Source organism: Anoplophora glabripennis, unplaced genomic scaffold (genome assembly GCF_000390285.2).
Source record: "Anoplophora glabripennis isolate ALB-LARVAE unplaced genomic scaffold, Agla_2.0 scaffold105, whole genome shotgun sequence".
NCBI classification, from domain to species: Eukaryota; Metazoa; Arthropoda; class Insecta; order Coleoptera; family Cerambycidae; genus Anoplophora; species Anoplophora glabripennis.
In genome coordinates this window covers 250041-271433 of record NW_019416276.1, presented here as the reverse complement: position 1 = coordinate 271433, position 21393 = coordinate 250041, and the positions used below count along the sequence as shown (strand labels likewise).

The following is a 21393-nucleotide window of genomic DNA, read 5'->3' as shown; positions in this document are numbered from 1 at the left end:
TAAAAAACAATTCGTTTTGAATTAAACCGAATGTAAAGTTGTACAATATGAATACTAAAATATAACATTCGGATTAATAGGTTTTTTTTGGGGAAGTGAAGAATTTTTTAACGAAAAAAAATGACTATATACATCAAATTATTGTAAAAATTCAGTGGCAAAATATACCATTATTTAATATAAGTACTCTAAAAAATGCCTCAGGCAAATATCCTTGATAATCAAAAATTAAAATAGGGAATAAAGAAAAAGTCCTGAAGTAAGGAAGCAAAAATATTTTCATATATTTCATAATAATACAATAATACTCAAAACACAGAGTTAAAAAATAAACAGATCAGTGATGGTGAAACATAAATAAATAATAGGGTAAAAGCAGCGACAGGTCCATCGGTCACAACGAAGGTTAAAAAAAAATACCGAGTGAACACCAAGACTGAACCGACACGCGCGCGCACGCGGAAATTCGAAAATTTCACATAACCCGCGTAGTCGCGTCGTGGCTAGATGCTTCTCGTTTCCGTTTGCACCAGTAAAACTTTAGAAAGTTCGTGTGAATAAAGTTTAATAATGACACACACGGAAATTGTGGTAATGGAACAGAAGAAATCTCGAAAGTGAAAGTTGAGGAACGTTGGCTCTCTACGGAAGGAATCGCTAAGACGTCCCTTTAATGAATGAACGGAGATCAGGCTCGAAACGTTGAACGTTTAGAAAATCGTTGGGGGCTCTATGACAAGTGTGATTTGTTAAATTACTAAACCGTTTCTATAAACGAACAAAAAAAAACATATAATTACACTGGAACTAGTAAAATATGCAAATCCAACCGGGACTTATAATTAATTTCAGAATTAATTGCATATCTAAAGGAATTCAATCAGTTTTTGAGAGAAGGAAAAAATAAAATTTGGTTCCACTCTACAAATCGTTAAAATTATTTCAGGATTCCTGTTCGAAAAAAAAAACACGTCTTGCTCTACCTGAATAGCCGCTTTATCAGTAACTTTTACGACACATGACCTTGAACAAATATTTAGACGCTGGCGACTGTGATATACGACATTTACCAGTATCGCGGCGTTTTTGTTATTCTAACGAAGCCCTCCGTGTTTACACGGAATAAAGGAACTCTCAAACAATACCGGGTCATAAAGCCTCTCACGGGGGATAAGATAAAGGGTACGTAGCCCAAATGGAGCATGTTTACTCTTCAGACACGAATTTACACTCACTATTTACAGCGCACCTGTTCATTTTACCGGGCTCGCTCAGTTCCGCCGCACTAGCTTGATTCTTCTCCGGATCCTTATCCCTAGCACCGGCGTCGACGCTCGGCGACGAGAAGAACCTTATCTCCAGGTCCCGGTGTCCGTTCAGCGACGTCACGATCTCCGTGGACACCTCCAGGTCCCTGCAAGACGAAGAACTGGAAGATCTCGAAGGGGGAAGCTTCTTGTTCTCTTCCTCCTCCAGGGAAATGGTGGACATGCTGTGCACCAAGCAGTGATTCTCGCTGTTGGACACGGGGCAGGAGTACGCCACGTCCAGATTTAGGTTGGGGAAGTGGAACGATTTGCTGTGGCTGTTCGGGGGCGTCAGGAACGGCGAGTAGCAGTTCCTGTCCACGTCCCAGATCTGGCCGCTGGGGTCGCAGTAGCGACACTGGCACGTGCTGGTGGACTGGTTGCCGTTGATGTCCTTACCATCATCCAACTCTTCGATGTCCTCGAAAGAGTGGTGTAGCTTCGGGGTCTCGGAGATGTCGCCCAAGATGTGGCACCTGTCGATCAGCTGGGGCGACTCAGGAACTCTGTACGAGGGAAAGGGGTCGAACGTGAAGGGTATGAAGGGGCCGATGGTCAGCACGCCCGACTGGGCGTTGTCGATGTCGGGGCTGGCGCTGTCGGTGGAGAACCCGTCCTGGCTCAACGGCCGTCCGAGCAGTGGAGGCTTCCGGTCCTTTTTCCGCCGCTTCCGCGGTTTTATAATGCGCGGTAAACAGTTCTCGGAGTTGGCGGAGCCCGAACTCTCGTCACTCGTCACACTCACAGCGTCCACCCCGGCACCAGAACTGTTCTGTTGTTCCTGACACTTATTTGGTTTCTTGTTGTTGGAGTTCTCGAAGACCTTGGTCGACGCGGCATTGTTCCTGTGCACCTTGTTCTTGCGGTGGTTGTAGCTCTTGGCCAGGATGAGGGGCGCGCCCTGGGTGTGCACCGCTAGCCTCGCCAGCGGGTTAGCGTGGTGATCCTCCGTCCTGTTGGCTCCTACGTCGGCCTCGTTGCGCCTGTTTCGTCTCTGGTGATTGGCGAAGGAGATCAGCGGCATGCCACCTGCCCAGCCGTCCACGGACTGGCATCTCTGCAGTCGAAAGTTCACATGGTGCTGATAAATGTCAGGGATGTAGTGGTCCCTGTTCTGGGGAAATATATGCTCGTTTCGCACTTTGCCGGCGGTCGCGTTCTTCGATCGATTCTGCGAAATCAGACAGGCTCCGATGTAGCGTTCCACTTCGAGATTGCCAGAGGAAGCGGGGCTCATGGCAAGCAGATCGCGCTTATTGCGACGGCTCACATGCCTTACGGGCGAGCTGCGAATGATTCCGTGCGGAATAGCAAACCGGCAGGCGACGACTGAACCGACTGCGACCACTTCGGAGCGGCTACGGCGCGAGTGGAGTCGCCCCACCACGCTGGCTGCACTAACCTACTTCTCGGCCGCGGTGTCGAGACTCGAACAAAGAGAGCGCACCAACATCCACCCACACATCTAGGTCACTGGATTTGAATGTAGTACTATAATAGCGCTCTCCTCTGCTGGCTCTTCCGACGGGTGAACCTCTCGTTGCACCCCGTGCCGCCCAAACAGGGCGAATCTCCGCGGAACAGCTGAGGAAAGACCGCGTCCCCGATTCCGCGTGGATGTCCTTATTCATTTGTAGGCCACACCGCGAGATGGAGGTCAGCTCGAAATTAACGCAAAAGGGGCGTCTTTTATTTGCTCTTTGCGAGATGCGGAAGCCAAACTTACACAGTAGTCCAAGCATTAGAGAAATGCTTACAGAAATTATTACCTGAACAAAAAAAATATGACCGTATAGAAAATTAAATTTTAAATTGAGTTTCTTGTTCTTTAAACTCGATCCAAAATGGCGAACATGGTTAAAAAAATCTCAAAGTTGCAAAAAACGGTTTTTCTAAAATAACTAAAAAAATATAGCACCGAGTGAAAAATTTTATATGAGAAAGTTGTAGGTTTTAAAAAGATCTATCGACTGATTTTTTGTAAGTATCGATTGCTTTGTTACTTTTCGAGATATATCGAATTTACATTTACGTGCCCATATTTGCTATTTACTGCAAGCATAGCCCGCGACAAGCCAAAAAAGTACATTTTTGAAAAATTTAAAAATATTAATTATTTTTCGAGATATATCGATTTTTTTGAAAAAAAAGGCGCTCTCGAAAATTGGCTAGATCTCAGCGGATAGCTCTACAGTAACAATTTTCGGTTTATTTTATTCGTAAAGAGTTATATTATCATGCTGTTAAAAAATGTTGACGATTTTATTAATTTTAAGAATCAAAAAATAACTGAAAAAGTTGCACTTTTTTTGGGCGTTTTTTTTTCAAATAACTATTTCAATTTTTATGAAAATGACTTTTAACGAAAGAAACTGCTGAAATTTTTTCACGAATTTAAAAAAAATGTTTTTTCTACGACCTTCTGGACCGTTTTTTGCAACTTTGCGATTTTTTTTAACCATGTTCGCCATTTTGGATCGAGTTTAAAGAACAATTTAAAATTTAATTTTCTATACGGTCATATTTTTTTTGTCCAGGTAATAATTTCTGCAAATTTAACATTAATCCCTGACAGAATGCTTGGACTAAGAGTTTGTGATAACGTTCTAATGCAAAGCCGGTCTAATTTTTGTACAGGGTGGACCATAAATCCTTTTTTATTGCGGCTTATTTTTTTGTCTACTATTAAGATATTTGAATGGAGCAAAATGCGGATGTGTTAGCCAGAAATATTTAATACGTTTCTTTGCCGTCCTGTGCAAACAATAAAGGGCGTTTTTTCTTAAAAAATATCGATTTTTAGTGAAAAAATATGAGTCATGTTTTTAAATTCAATTATTTTTTTTTTTCGTTTATTCATTTTGCCCTGATCAAATATCTGACCGACAAAGAAATAAACTGCGGTAAAAAGAGAATTACGAATCACCCTGTACGTATAGAAAGCTTCTGATTAACAAGCTCTCTCTTTGCCGTCTCAGATTAGAAAGACTGGTTTTAATTATATGGAAACACAAAAAAGTAATAAATAAAAAAATAATGACAGAAGTAACAAAACAAGATTAGATTAACACTGTTTTAAATTACAACCTATAATTTACTTCTATCGGTCAAACTCCACAAAAAAAATTGTTCATTTCACGCCGCATAATACAAATTACTAATTATTTACGCAAAATCAAACTTGATGCAAGAGAAAGGCGAAAGCACACAGTCTGCACAGATGCGACAGCAAAAATTCAATCTGTGCGTCATAAATTTCAAAATTCCTCTCACCTACTATCATCATGCGCCGATAATCGCTGCTTTATTAGATGAAATAATTTTCAATTTGCACATGATTTTGCATCATCGCACGCTCTCTTAATACCGCCGGCGAATAGGAATGGCCAATTAACGGGCAAGTATCGGCTCTTATCATTTCGAGAGATCTGTATGCACCTATGCGAGCGCAATGTTCGTGGAGATTGCCAGCTCTGAAATGTCGAAAGCGCTTCTCCGTGCCTAAATTGATCCCAGTGGCGTATCGTGAAAGAAATTTATGATAACTATTAAGCATACATGAATAAAAAATGTACCTATTTTAAAATAATACATCAGGAAATAATACAGCACTGTTCAGCCATGCCTATTCTTCCCTTATTATTGCGATAATTATAAACTCATCACCGGCATATTTGTCTGGAAATGGAACATACACGGAAAAGGACATGTCGCGACTACGGTTGACCGATTAGACACCTGCTTGTTTTTAAACGGTTTGATAATAAAATGTACTTCCTGTTGGAAGTAATTACTGCCAACAGGGAAACGTACAGGGTATAAAAGTCGCTTACACTATTTTATCAACGGTAACCACATATTGAATATATCAGACATTTAAAAGTCTAATATTCGTAAAAATCGTTAATGCAGTTTTGAAAATGTAACACCACAAATGAGGACTAGTTAGATCAAAAACGTTTTATACTCGCATTTCATGAAAAGAACACACAATATTCGAATATTAGAGAAGTGTAAAATATCTCTTAGGAAAGCTTGTAACTGTTCTATAGATCGTCTCAAGAAAGAGTAAATCTTCCCTGAGAAGGTCTTGTTTACTTTTTCTACGATGTTTATTGGGCCTTCTTCAGAACATTTGAAGCACGTTTGCAATTTTAAATAACCACTAAATCTTCATACATTAATTCTAATAAAAATGCACATCACTTTTAATTATTACTTTGTTTCAAGGAAGCCAAATCAAAAGGATGTTTTGTAGTTTATATCTCACCACTACTGATGATAATAATAATAATAATATACTCCTCATTCTAATTACGATAATTAGCCCATAAGTCGGAGACTTGTGCGGGATAGGAGGCGGCATATTATTATTAGGCAGGCCGCATTTGCGCCCAGGAACGACTTATGTTGGTAGGCCCTAACATCATTCAGTGCATGAATGAGGGATACCTGGAAAACCTCAATAATTAGGGGGGTGGTCAAATGCCAACCGGTGTCGATCTCTCACATTGACCCAAGCCAACATTCTTCCACCCTACAATACCTGCACAGAGGGTGCCAATCCTCCGTACAAGCATAGCTAATCTACGGTCTACCGGCCGCGGGAATCGAACCCGGGCAGAAATTTGCACACGATTAAAGGACTGACGCCTTAAACCGTGCGGCTATCGACCAATGTTCTATAGATACCTTTACTATTACGTAGATGGAATTTCTAATATTTGATCAGAGTGACCATAACATATTCATTTCGAATTCAGGAACTTCTGGCTTTTCATAGGTGTTGATTAATCTTTTCACTTTTTATTTGAATAAAATAATTTGTCTAAATTTCAATTCAAGGTCAATTTCTCTTTCATCAGATATTTCACAAGGTTCCAATTTGGATCCCACTTTATTTCAATTATTTATTAATGAACTTGAAATTATGATGATGATGATGACATTTGTTATTTGCTGACAGCAAGCTCACTTTTATTGATCGTATTGTCTTGAGCTTTTAAATTACATTTTATAAATGTAGGGACGGACTTTTTGGTTTTATTAGGTCTAGATTCGATTATATAGTAAATGAAAGGCAATTCACCTAGAGGTTACTCTCAAAATGTTCTCCTGAATCCATTTAATCATAGAAAACTAGGTAACCTCACTAATTTGTATAACCTCCTATAAGACTGACTGTTCTGAAACTTTTGATATCTCGCGAAAAATAGACAGCAAACCTTATTTTACTCTGTTGCCCCCTTTAAACTAATCTTTTAACGAAATCTCCTATTTCGCTAATGTGTCAGCTTTATAATAAAATGGCAAATAACTCATTTGGAAGATATATATTTAGTTTACTTTATGTTTAGCTGTTCCACATTGATTGTTTTATTTAATATTTATTTTCAGTAATTGTATTTTTTCAACATCGTTATTGCTGCAATTGGGATTTTCCTGTTGCGATAATAAACGATATTATAGCAATATTAATACTTCCATCAATAAAAAGTCCATCCTCATTTGAATCGTCTAGTTCGTTCACTTTATTTTGTTTCATCTGCTCCAGTAGCACACTACACTCGAAACTCTACCTGTAGAGACAAAGATACCCACAAAGAAGCGTGCTTTCTTCACTTCACCTACTCTGGCGGCACTAATTATGTCTTTTATATGCTAATTATGTTAATGGTCTTGTAGAGGGGAAATTCTAATCACGATGCCTGTTTGAATCTGTATTAAATCCTCGATCATATCAACTCCAAGAGGTATGTTTCTACTGGTTGTATTTAAATGAAGAAGCATAAATGCTACCAGACAATCCTATGCTCAAAATATAATCGTCGGTGCAAATATACGTCAGTCCAAAGTAGCAATTTATTTACAAAATTGATTATGCCATTCGATAGAGGGCAAAAAGTTGCCTTTTTTCAATATCACCTCAAACAAGGCTGAAATGAAACAAAAACGGATTTCCAAAATTTCGTTTTTTTTTCAAATATTTGAAAACTAATCATGTTAGCCATGATTTTTTAGAGGAATAATGTTGGTCCCCTGATTACGCAACTTTGCCCCCATTTAAGCTACTTTGTATCTCTTACCGTTTCCCTGTAGTGAGAAGCGAATTTGTAACACCCTGTATACATTTTTAAAATTTTTAATAGCGTGCTCTACTCATTTTTCCTTATTTTCCCTTAAAATTATTGAGATTATGACTGAATCAGCCCGTATTTTCCTTTTTATTCGAAAAACAAATATTTTCTGAATTATTACAGTAGACAGTTGAATACACTAATAATTGTAACACTATACATTTCACAAAGCAATATGTGGCAATTTTTATTTCAAATGCAATTTTAAATACGTCTTTAAAAGTCTATAAAATTGAGTGATGTAGAAGTTTGCCCTTACCATCCCTCAAAAACTTTAAATGTCTATGCCTTTGGATTTTTAATTAATTATTTAATTACATTATTTAAAATAGTTTTTGTTATAAAAAATTTATATACATGTATTTTATTTGTTTTAGTTTTGTTAGTTAAGTTAGTTTTTATTAGTTATTTTCTATTTATTCACGTCAATAGTAGCATACTTTTGACAGAAAACACAATTGTGAATTAAAGAAACTTATAATAATATTTCCATGTTCAATGGTGTTGGATTTTTTAAATTTTAGAGAGAGCATCTCCCAGTACATCAGCAATTGGTTGATATATTTTTTTACTCGTAACTCACCAGCTCAAGTTTTATTGACTTACATCGAACATTTTTCGAGGTATTTGCGTATTTGTGATCCATTTCAAAATGTTATATACCCTTGTACTAAGATATAGTCGGCCCAATTTATTTTCAGTGTTTACAAAAATTCTAGGTATCTAATAAAATATTTTTACGAATCCTGTATTATTTCAAAAAATTTCATCTTTCTCATTTTGTTCCATCAAAATACAAACATTTTACCTATATTCTTGTGTCGCAAAAGGTTATTTATAAAAAATAATTTCATTGTTGTAGAAGTACCTAATAAAATAAAAAAAAACACCCTGTTTATCGTTATACATTTTTTTGATTTTATTTATTTTTCCTGATATTTCTCTATTTTACTATTTTATTATCTCTTTTTTGTAAAAACTGATTAGGATGACTGAATAGAACATCAATTTGGATTCCACTGAATGCGACTGAACCAAGCCACACGTACATTTTATTTTTTGTACTGGTTTTAACGGTGATTAAAATATTATTATTATTATAATTCCAATGTCTACAAAAAGACGTCAGATTACTACCTACTTCTATCCTGCATACAAGATGTCGTTTGACGACTGGGACCGTCGACTAATTGCCCCCAAACCCAACTACAAATTACTCGAAGTGGGACGGGAACGTCTTCCGGTTGCTATCCTGGTAATTGGGGCAGAGGCGATGTTAGTCACACACGGTCACTTTCTTTTTTTACGGGCGGTCACGCCCGGTACACACGAAAAATGTCTGTAGAAAGTATTTTTCAACGGCGAATAATTAATTGATGAGCTGGATTCGTGAGAGAAAACGGACCACGTTTTGATTTCGATGCTCGTGTAGCTCTAGGTCGTACAACGAATTTCGTTTGTTAGAAAAAAAAAATTAGGTTGAAATTGAAATTCGGAGGCAGAATTTTTAGAGATACGACATATTTAGACGTTCATAATAAACTATGATCGTTGATTAATATCAAAAAGTGTACAGAAGATTTGATAAATAACAACTATAATAGTCCTCTATGAAATCCCACGTTTTATAATCGTTTTCAATTTCGATTGTCTTCTTAATTTTAATTCAAACTGAAAGATTTAAAAAATAAATCGTCAAAACTGAAAAATTGCATATCCAATTAAGAAATTTAAAAAAAGAGGAAGGAGAAGAAATAATTAAGAAACAGGCTATTCACACGTGGAAAATGCTTTAAAAAAAATATTATTGCAGCAAATACTATTATAGGAAAAATGGGCATAAATATAATTACAGATAAAATTTACTTTAATTATTTTTATGAAAAAAAGAAAAAAAAAGTAAAAGTTTCTTGTAAAATTGAATCGTCAAGTTTTTTACAGAAATTTTTTAAAATAAATTGAAGTAGATATGATAGTTTTATTCACAACAAATTGAAAACAAAATTCGAAAAAATTGAACTTTTATTAAAATCTTGTATACTTTTTGAATGACCATGAGCGAGTGTTGCCCTGAAATAAGAAATACTATATAAATGGAATCTGAAGATCATCTTTTAAATAAATTTTCAAGACAACGTTTTTTCTAATCTCGTTTTTTTTGGTTTGCTTTTATGTTTAAATTTTATAAAAAATCACTAAATATTGTTTACTAGTTATAGATAACTTGCTTACTAATGAAGAATAAGGATTTTGTTTATTCTTATTATTTAAAAAATATATATTTATCTTTTCAGTTTAAGCTCTTCTAATTCGAAATTTAAGTGTATCCCGAACACGAGTATATAAATGTTTTTAAAATATTGTGTATTTCTTTTATCTGGAATTTCAAGATTTTTTGTTTTATTTTTCAGAATTGCTGAACCTCCAAACATCGCCTTTAGGACATGAACAATAAAAGTTCTTTGTTACATGTGTTACCCCTTTATTTCATATTAGTACGCTATAGTTCTGTCAAATACGCAGACGTCTTAAGTATCGTCGCGTGGTATCATCCTGGTTATGAACAATTTTCTAGCAGTATATCATTATAAATTCTTATTTGTTGGCTCTTGTTAACTGCAAAATGCAAGCGTATATACATATGTACAGTCACAAGAAGTTAATCGTCTTTAATAACAATAAATTCGTGTGATGACTGTATTTGAACACTGACTGTTTTCATCTTCATAAGTAAATGTATAAATTTTGCAATATTAGTAATATAATCATCACTTTATTAAAACTTTTTTCCATAATAATCTGTGACATATTTTTTTCAGTAACCCAAGACTATTCCAAAATTTACAAAAGAATTTTTAAAATGTACTGACAAAAGCTACAATTTGTAGAACTTTCTGTACAAAATTTTTAACGTTTTAAGTCTTTATCAATTTTTATTTAACACCATTCCATCATCTTCAACCACAATACAAAGCAGAAAAATATTTCACAATTGTAGTCTGATACAATTACAGGTAAATATTCAATTTTGCTGTCAAGAGCTATACAGGGTGACCCATTAGTGTGAGAAAGTAAAATAACTCCCTTGTGACTCATAATACAGAAAAAAAGTTTATAAGAAAGTTGTACAGAATCAAGAAACCTAACTGCAAAATTAATTTGAAACATACAGGGCGATGAGTAAAAACGGGGCACGCCAAAGATTACATTTTTTAAATGGATCACCCTGTATATTTTTAAACACATGGATTTCCGAGAAAATTCTATATATGGCAATATAAACAGTTTATCATTTTAGTGCGGGGTTGCCAAGTTATGTACAAAAATTCTTCGAATTTTGGGAAAAACATGACGAAGAAGTTGTATTAACTTTCAACTACTAACACTTGGAGCAAAAATATTTGACAGAGTTATAGACAAATGTTAGGCAAAGGCCTAATGTCGATATTTTATACAAAGCATTTTTTATAATTCGATAATTTTTAGAAAGTTAACTTGATTTTCTAAAATTTTTCAAATTGAACACCCTATTTCTGTTTTATTCAAATATCGGTCCACTTCAAGTTTTATTAAGCATGTTCTATATATAAAATTCTTAGTTTTTAAGATATACCTAGAAACATTTCTGAAAAAACTTAATTTTTATTATTTTATAGAATACCACATAAATAATACTAACTCAAAATGGAATGATAAATTATGAACTGACAAGTTGACACAATGTGACAGTTTTTTCCAAAGCCATTTCGTGCGACAGAAAACAATAAAAATTAGTTTTTTCCAGAAATGTTGCTATATCTTAAAAACTAACAACTTCAGGTGTAGAACATACCTAATAAAAGTTGAAGTGGACTGATATGTGAACAAAATAGAACAATAAAATATAGGCTGTTCCATTTCAAAATGTTAGAAAATCAAGTTTGAACTTTCTAAAAATGATCGAATTATAAAAAATGCCCTGTATAAAATATCGATATTAATTAATATAGGAGCATTTGCCTAACATTTGTCTATAATTTGTCAAATATTTTTGCTCTGAGTGTTAGTAGTTGAAAGTTAATACAACGGAAATCCATATGTTTAAAAATATACAGTTTGTTCCATTTAAAAAATGTAATATTTGGCGTGTCCCGTTTTTACTCATCACCCTGTATGTTTAAAATTAATTTTATCCTTTACGGTTTTTGATTCTGTACAACTTTTATATAAACTTTTTTTCCTGAATTATGAATAACAAGGGAATTATTTTACTTTCTCACACTAATGGCACACCCTGTATATTATTTGAACTTCTTCATTCTTCATTATTATTGTCATTCTTCATTATTAAAAAACATAACTACAAACTACCTACTTTACATTAACAGAGCTGTGGATCATAGGCTGCCATGAGAAGAAAACAAAAGAGAGAAACTTCCACACACAAAGAAAAATAAAATAAAAAGTAGCTTAAGCCAAAGTGGAGTGATAAAAATTATGTCAAAAAGATAGAATCTTCTTTTGTAGGAAAACAAGTTGGAACTTATCATGTGGATGAGCGTTTCCCAAAAAAACCCTCACTTCCGCCTGTAGCAACCGCAGAAAGGCAACAATAAGACGTACCCCGCGATGCCTAGCGGAATCGCATCCGTATCGAGAGCACGGACAACTTTCTCTGCCGCTCGCAACTGAGGCCGATATTTTATTCCGTGTACAGTTAAGACCTGTATCTGTGCGAAGACCTATCCCTATTTACCCAACCTCGATTCGTATTATGGATTCTGACGAACGGAACCCTACTTTATTGGCTGCGTAGACTGCTGCGAGGCCTCGAGAAGTAAGCCGCTCTCTTCTTGCTCTTATGATGAACGTTTTGTGCACACAACCCGACGGAACTGTAGCCTTTATTCGTTCGTACATTGCCTATATTCGCACTAGGTCTGGCCACCGAAATTTTCTTGCTTCCACACAAAAATTTTCTAGCATTCATTTTTATAACAATTTCTAAAACTAGAATAGACTAGTGATATGGAAAAAATAAAAGGTACACTCCAGTGCTTGATAGTTTGCTAGTTTAATTTTTTATTTTGTTGTCTCAAGGACATGCAATAAGTGATTTTTATTTTTTTCTCCAAAAAGGAAGCGATACGAAAAAAATTCAAGTGACAAAAAAGTTGTATTGTTCGTACCTTAATGCGAAAAAAATATAAAAGTTTTGAAAAAGTCAGTGGCGCACATCCTTTCTGTCAAAAATAATGGTTAAGGTGCCTACGGGACGCCACTGGATTTAGTAATTTTAATCTAGTTAGCCCCTTTCTACCATAAATAATACTACCTAATTTGAACAAAATCGACTAAAGGATTATTAAGATTTTTTCGAAAAAACGATTTTTTTTTTAAGTTTGAATTATTTATTAAAATGAAATGGAAAAATATATTAGATTTAAAATATATGACAAAAATACAAGGAGAAATACAATACTTATTACTCTTTTTAGGTACAAGCAAGGTTGATAATTTATTTATGTTTTTTATTAAAGTTCAAAATAAAAACCTTTTATTCTTGCACTTTTTCCTCTAAAATGCATCCTTGAGTAGTTATAGACATTTTAATAATGCTCAAAATTGATTTAAAATGGTAGTCTCAACAAGGGAGCATTTTAGAGAAAAAAGTGCACCAATAATAAAGTTTTTATTTTGACCCTATTAACACGTCTATTTAATTTCAAAATCTTTACTATTTTAACAAAAAATCGAGATTTCCATTGATTTAGAGCTATTTTTGAGGTTAAATGGAGCATCTCTGATAGTTCCATTGTCTTCAGTTGGCTAAAACACAGGGGGATATCATACTCTGTCAAAAAATATATGAAAAAAAAAAGAAAAAATAAATAAAAATAATATATTAAGTTCATTACTGTCAAACATATATGTACCACTTTCTGATAATTATCAGTAATTTAATCTAATTAGGTAAGTTCTTACTCCTTGAATAACATCCGCACACCGTCAGTAAGAACCCCAGATTTTCGATGCCACTGAGTAATTCAGTTCTTATACATATTTCGAATTATTTCAACGAACAAATATTTTTTCAATTTACCACAAATATGAGTAAGTACATCAAAAATAATTCGAACAATCTTCCAAGATATTTTGTGTAGATTGACGTTCCAAAAATTTTGAACACCCTGTATCTCGGAAATGAAGCACTGTTGGACCCATGTTTATAGGAATTTTTTTAAATTTTGATGAGCACTGTGGCCGAATTATTTTACCAATTTATTCCAACACTTCGTATGTAAAATTTCACATATTCGTGAACAAATTATGAAAAAAATGTCTTTCCCGCAATTTTAGAAGTCGCATTAATAAAATCTTCAATATTTTAACAAATAAGCCACACAAATACAACGCAGCAAAGATGAATTTAAATTATTTTCAAGTTCACTGATTCACCAAGTTGCGTCTCGCAAAAAAAAATAATTTTTAACTGCATTCTATGAAGACGGAGCATCCAAATCTCTGTAACGGAGCTCTGTGCAAAAAAACAGAATAGGACAAATTACAAATGTACGACTATCAGGAAATTAACATTTTAAAATTTAGCATTCCACCGTAACTGTTTCCTGCCGATCTAAGTCGAGACGAATTCACTTGCCCCACATAGTTCTTTCTTGCACCAAAACTCTTGATGTAACAGATGAATAGTGAAAAAAAAAACGGAATAATTAGAATATCGGTTTGTTTTATGACAACCAGTTGCCGTTTGTTTTTTTTTACATCCTGCGATCTACTTGTGGCGGCGCGGGTACTGTTATACGCAGATATTTCATTATGATATTAATCTTTTTTAATATGCAAATGGGAAAGAAATAAAAGGCTACTCGCAAAATATCCTTGATTAATTGAAGGTTAAAATATTAGGAAAAAAGGTGATAGTAACACCAACTTGGGTTGGGTACAGCGTAGCAATTTTTTATACAGGGTGACTCGTTTAGCCGCTAGATAGCGATAAACTCCAAATAGATGAAATTTGGTATGTCAGTTGTTATAACGCCATGGTTATTTTTAACGTGGTGGACTGTATGAACGGTTAGATAAGCAAATAAAATGGTTGGAGATGGCTTACCACTGTTGAAATTCACTAGGTAGGGCCTTGAATTTGAAGCGGCTGTCTATTGATTATGGAGTTGGAGTAGGAATCAAACACGCATTTCTCTCGAATAAACTGAATCTCCAACAAAAAGTAAAAGATTTTCGTATTTAATTGAATTAAATAGAAACAACCATGTTGTTGCAACAAAGGAAGAGAAAAGAAAATTTGTTTTAAATGTTTTAAAATGAAATGTAATTATAGTAACAATTTTTGCGGTGAAGCTTGCGTACAGATGACATTTTATGGTAACCGAAGTACAAACAGTATTTACAAACCGTTTTATAGACTAGAAATAGCACTTTTAGTAAAACAATGAAAGAACAAGAAAAAAATAATATATCTCACTAATACGAAATTAGCAGCATTTCTTCGTAGCACTCAATCTTCCTTAAGATTCACGTTGAATGACCTAACTCTCAATGCCAAATTCACAAAAGGCATGCAAATTATCCCTCAATGTATTTTCATATCCTACCAAGAACGCTAGTAAAATACCATCCGTCACCGCAACAATACGAAAATGCCCTGTGACCCCAGAAATATATGAAATCAGTGACTGCTAATGGCAGGTTGCGCCATTTGATGTCTTGATGGCGATGGAAGCAACAGCGAAATCGCATTCTCGTCCTTGTATGTAAGCCACATGTACATATAAGGACAGCTGGTTGCGTTCTTGCTGGCCGATCTAGATCGGACAATTTGTGCATCTCGATCGCCTCGGGACCCTCGAATGTGTTACGGAGATGGTGTTGTTGTTCGTCAAGAGTGAACGCAGAAGAGGTGGAATTCGAGGTAACGGATCTACAGGATGTCTCCAAATTGGACACGAAAAGTTCCCCTGAGGAAGACAAATCGAAAACATATACAGGGTGTCTCAAGATTCCGTGTACGTAGAGCTACCACAGTTTCCTATGATCAAAATAAACCGATTTAATTTACCTTTATCCTACCACCACCACGTTCACCTGATTTAAATTCCTAAAATTTTTTTATTTGGAGGGTTTTAAAACAGACAGTGTACTCCGTCAGTATTGACAGTCAGGGGTAACTGTGGAACAGGATTGTTCACAATTTGCAGAACAAAGGAATACTGGAAAGAGAGCATTTTTTTGCTTAAAGCTAATTACAGAAAGCGGTGGATAAATTGAACAGCTCTTTATGAGCCAACAGTTTGTTACAAGTTATTAAATAAATTACATTTGAAATGACGTAGTTATTTCAAGTTTGAATCGAATTGCATTAGTAATGCTGTTGAGGGTTGCTTTCGCTGTACAGCAAAAATAAAACGCTCTCTCAACGGTAATAATAAAGTATTTTATTGAAAACTAAGTTGTATAGAAAAAGACGTGTTGACGGGGTGAATGTTCGCTGGAGAGTCTCTGTGTGTGGAGTCGGTCGTAGGTATATGATTACGCATCTGGTCGCCGGCGCCAGTCCAGCGTAGACCCTTCCTGGAACGCTGGTAGGTCCGGCGGCGTCCTGCTGGCGCTCTTGACCTAACGCTTAAAAATGGGTCACTTGCGGCATGTGTACCCACACTCTAATAAAAAATAATTAACCCAAAAGCATTACAAATTTACAAGAGGGATATATTTTTAATAAACACTCCATTTTTAAGATAAAACATAAAAGCTAAAAATTATGAGTAGATTAGTTCAAGGGATTTTTCAGTTCTGTTAATCCAATTACTTCGTTTACTACATTATAAAATCATCTAAAAAAGGGTAAGTTTAGTTAAATCTGCATCTCTTTTCATCGCAAGAAAATGTGATAGCTGTATATGAGATACTGCAACACCCTGTATAAAGAAAGCATGTATTATGAAAAATATTTCGCGGAAGATACTATAATCGAGATTTATTTACATCAGATATTTGGCAAACGATAAAGATCAAAGTTAAATATAGCATGTTCACAGATATCAAAATATTCGAACAACGTAAGTAATTGTGTATTCGATCCGTCCGTCGTAAAAAACATGGAAATATATTCGCAATTCAAAATGAAAATTCAATTTCTATTTTTGTTACTATAGGACTCTTGCATATTATTTAGATTACAATGTCGTTTAATAAATTTTAACCAACTTATCATATCTATTTTTTTATGGGTGCGACACTGGTGTCACGGAATTCACAAATAATGGGGGGAATTAAACCAAACACATGCCTGTTTAAAAAATCGGACCTATGTCAAATTTTACGGACTTAAAATTATGTAAAAAATAAACAACAAAACCCTTTTGTGTATTTTTAGAGATCGATCAACATATTGTTTATAACAAACGAAAAAAAATTACTCTTTTTTCAGTTTTTCACTTATATCTCCGAAAATAAGCCTCTAATCGACATGAGGTATGCTTATCGATTTTGTTCCTGAGGAAATTTGCCAGAGCGAAAGCTCGCAAAATTTTTTTACATTGCAAAAATAGCAGTGAAAAAGTGCTAAATTTTCAGAATTAAATAAAAAAGAACAAATTTGACTGAAAAATTTACCAGTACCAATAAAAATCAAAACCCTAACAAAAGTTTTCAGAAAACTTTGTTATGCTTTATGTTTGATTGTCATAATTCTCTACCACCGTTGTTTTAGGAATCGCAGCATCCACAAATAGTGACCTTCTTCGAAATAACTATATTTTTTTTTCTCCCACATTGAGGCGACTACTGTGCATTAGTATCCCCTCGATTCCATAAAATCATGCACACGACGCATATCGGGGCCTCCTTATTATCTTATAAATAACCATGAGCAATGACAATGCTGGGCAATGAACGCAACCTTAGAAACTGCGAAGTTAGAATAAAAAAAATAGCTCGGACTTTGGTTCTTTGGCCTTATTATCGCGACCCCAGACCGCATATAAAAATAAAACCAAAAAGCTTAGAACAAAAACAACCTATTTTCGATGTCTAAGATCGGATTTGATCCTAGAACTATTAATTCGCTTCAATCTAAATATATGTAAGCTGGTAATATCTTCGAATTTGGCAACGCGAAAATTATACGAGATGGTATGAAAACAAACTTCCATCATAAAAATTTGCCAAATATTCTAATTTAAACTCGTAATTTGCATGGATAAAATATAATTTAAAATAGTTATTTTTTAGAGAGTGCTAGAGAGTAAAAAAACCGTTCAAGAATGCAAAAGCCCTTCGCAACTAATGTAGTATAACAACCCTAGGTTCGACAAAAAATAAGTAAACGTAGTTGTGGCCAAAAATATGTGATCGTCATAAGGAATCCCTACGTTGTGTGTATACATTTTTAATTGACCGGAAGGCACTGGCTACTAACTTTGTAGAGGGGATGTATGGTTTAATTATATAAAACAAAAGAGAGTAAATACACCTAATCTTTATTTACATACAATTCAAATTAAACATGTGACAAATAGAAAGAACAACAAAACATTAACAACCATTTAACATAAAAGGAGAGTGCCAGGCTCACCTAGAGCTCCTGCGGGGAAAGAGCATGGCAGAGAAACCCACGATCGTTGCTCTTACCACCCAAATATAAATACAAAACAACCGCTAACCAAAGGTATAAATTAAGAACCTTTGCTAATGATAAATAAGACCTGTCTCATTTAATGTGTCACTAAATGTCATCTGTTACCTCATATTAGTCATACACACTTCCAAGTAGAACTGAAGAGGTTTGGTGTTAGTTAGCCGGCAGAGCCGGAAGGTACTGGAGTCCCATACGGGAGGCAATCCAGCTATAGTTGAGATTTCGGAAGATCCTTCATAACACTGGAGTCCCATACGGGAGGCAATCGAGCATAATCCAGATTCGTTCCGCACGGGCGAAAATGTTAATAAACTCAACAAGGCTCGTATAGACGTGTGACATAAAGTGGACACAAGAAATCAAAGAACAACCTGATCTTGTTTAAAACAAGTTAAATGTGAAACAAAGAAGCTGTTTTGCAATATCTGGGCAGACACGACAATATACATATTTTAACATGTATTAAATAGTGAGCAAACTATAATAATAATTGTAACAATTTTATATTAGAAAAATATACGCCCCTGAGCGTAAGACAATGAAGGCTAAACATACACAGAATTATTATCATGAAACATCTATATTTTACGTATAACGTAATCGTGGCAAAAACAAGTTAGATGTGAAACAAAGAAGTCGTTATTGTAATGTCTGGCAATCAGGTCAATACATATATTTTTAACATGAAATAAATAATGGGCAAACTTTAAGTATAATTATAACAATTTTACCTTGGAAAAATATATGCCCTTGAGCATAAAGCAATGGAAGCTAAACTTACAAAGAATTATTATCATGAAACATCTATAATCATCACAATCATAAGATTATATAGAACAATTAACAACAAAGTACTTAAAGAATATTACCTGTTAACTAATAACACTTTAAACAATTAACTTTTCACTACTTTGACACACTGTCCGCCGATCGTCTTGCTGCCAATCTGCACACTGTTCTCATTTCAACTGCCTATCTTCAACTATTTAGGCTTCCTTCCAGAATTTCCTACCTAAGTGCCTGTTTTTTGTGCTTCCTTCTATCGACCGTTAATATTACTTTTTCATTGTTATACAACACCTATGTAAAAGGTGACGTCGAAGTTGATAAGATAAGTACGGTTTTGCACACTAAATATTAAACAATATTTTTTTAAAAACTATTGATAATAGAATATGTTTCAAAGAAATAAATGGTCATATTACAAATGATTTGTCCAACTAGACTAATATGCCAGAGCTTTACGACAAACAGTATTTTTGTACGAGAACAAAAAAAATCATCTTCGTGTCAGTTACCCAACTAAAGTGTCTTTTTGACACAAAAATGTCAAGTACAAATAGATGAGGTCAAAATAATATCAGTTCTTCATATAATTTTTTTCATACGGGCCTTCGTTAACAAGTTACGGGCCCTCAAAGGTGAAAATTAAAAAGTTATTTTTATTTACAGTGTCTAAACCATTAACATCAGCATTATGCAAATTTGGTGATCGATAGCACATGCGTATAGCTTGTTTTTGATGTTGTAAGTGAAACTTCATTATGCCCCGAATGTCAGGGATAGACTATGCCGAAAGGTTAACAGCCCAGAATTTTTGCATAGATGGCGATCGCAATTTGCCTGTGTCAAAAATAAATTCCCTGAAGAATATGCCAACGATAATACCCTCTTGGTTCAACTCGGTAAAATTAACAGTTTAGATAATATTTGTGATTTTATGCCACAGTGGGCATTGAGCAGCGCCTCCACCATTGTTGGCTTTTAATTTTTAATTGGACATAATTACTATGTTAGAACCGTACATATTTATTTTTAAAATAAGAGCCTAGAAAATCTTACTGTCTGCTAATGTAATTCTCACTAACAAAATTTGACAAACACACTTTACACATAACACAAAATAGAAAGACAAAACAAGAATAAGTTAAAGGAAGTTAAAAAAATAAAAGAAAGAAAACTATCAAAATACATTTTTAATATATTTTCAAATAATATTCGGTGGAAAGTGTCCATATTGAAAATGTATTTTGATAGTTTTCTTTCTTTTAAAATATTTTTTTAACTTCTTTCAACTTATTTTTGTTTTGTTTTTCTATTTTGTGTTATGTGTGGTGTGTTTGTCAAATATTGTTAGTGAAAATTACATTAGAAAACAGTAACATTTTCTAGACTCTTACTTTAAAAATATGTATGGTTCTAACAGTAATTATATCCAAACGTAAAAACTTTTTTACTTATTATTTACTTTTGAACTTATTTTTGGTACAGGCAAAGTGCGATCGTCATCTATGCAAAAATTCTGGGTTGTTAACCATTGGACAGAGTCCGTCCCTGGCGTTCTGGGCATAATGAAGTTTCACTTACATCATGAAAAACAAGCTATACGCATTTGTTATCGATCACCAAATTTGCATCATGCTGAAGTAATTTGTTTAATAAATAAAAATAACTTCTTAATTTTCACCTATGAGAACTTGTTAACGAAGGCCCGTATAGAAGAAATTTATAAGAAGAACTGATATTATTTTGACCTCATCTATTTGTATAAGTACCTAGACGCCCTGTATATTACGAACTACACAATGCACCCAAAATAACGCTACTGTGCTCTTTTTTTCACCAAGGATAGGTAAAAATTTTCGTAAGTGATAACTATAGCTCTAAACAATATTACAATTACAAATATGTAATACTTCTTACTTAATTATTGAATATTTTTCCACACCTAAATTATTTACTAAAAATTTGCAAAAAAACGCATCTAAAACTAGATCGGAAGAGAGAATCGAAAGCTATGCAAATCGCTTTCTTTGCAATTCCTAATTTAATCGCGGCTCTCTCGGAAATCTCGACACAGTCCCGACATGAATGAATAAGCAATGCCTTATCGGAGCACATCGGCTCCTGCGATACACGATTTCGAAATCACCATGCAACATTGTTGCGGCGAAGAACGATTTAATCATTCATAACTCGGAACATTGTTATTTTTTTTAAGATGTGCGACACAGGCTATATTCACAAGAGTACATCGACTACTACAGGTATTTCATGAGTAACCTTCGCTATCGAATTTTTAATGAAGGGACCTCCCTATTCAATTTTTTTTCTCCAAAAGGAAAGTATCCTTACTCCATTCATTAATAGTTCAGTCATTATTATTATAAATCAACTCGAGACTAGTTGGGAAACTTCATTTAAATAATGGTCAAAGTAAAAAAACTGTTATTCATAGCGAAAAAAGGTTTATATAAAAAGGTAGGTATTAAATAAACCTATAAAATGAGAC

At 34.4% G+C, this 21393-nt stretch overlaps 2 protein-coding genes across 3 annotated transcripts in view; both read right to left on the bottom strand.

Annotated features, from left to right (window-relative positions):
- The window catches only part of LOC108903194 (CCR4-NOT transcription complex subunit 6-like), a 340221-nt gene that overhangs the window by 211449 nt on the left and 107379 nt on the right, over nucleotides 1-21393 (bottom strand). The gene's annotated exons all lie outside the window — the stretch shown is intronic.
- Nucleotides 723-2728, bottom strand: LOC108903195. The gene has a single exon (XM_018705285.2). The coding sequence runs from the start codon at nucleotides 2542-2544 to the stop codon at nucleotides 1207-1209; it is 1338 nt and encodes a 445-aa protein (XP_018560801.1). The 5' UTR covers nucleotides 2545-2728; the 3' UTR covers nucleotides 723-1206.

Excerpts from the sequence above, each read along its gene's own strand:
- LOC108903195 (XM_018705285.2), bottom strand. The coding sequence starts at position 2,544 with ATGAGCCCCGCTTCCTCTGGCAATCTCGAAGTGGAACGCTACATCGGA.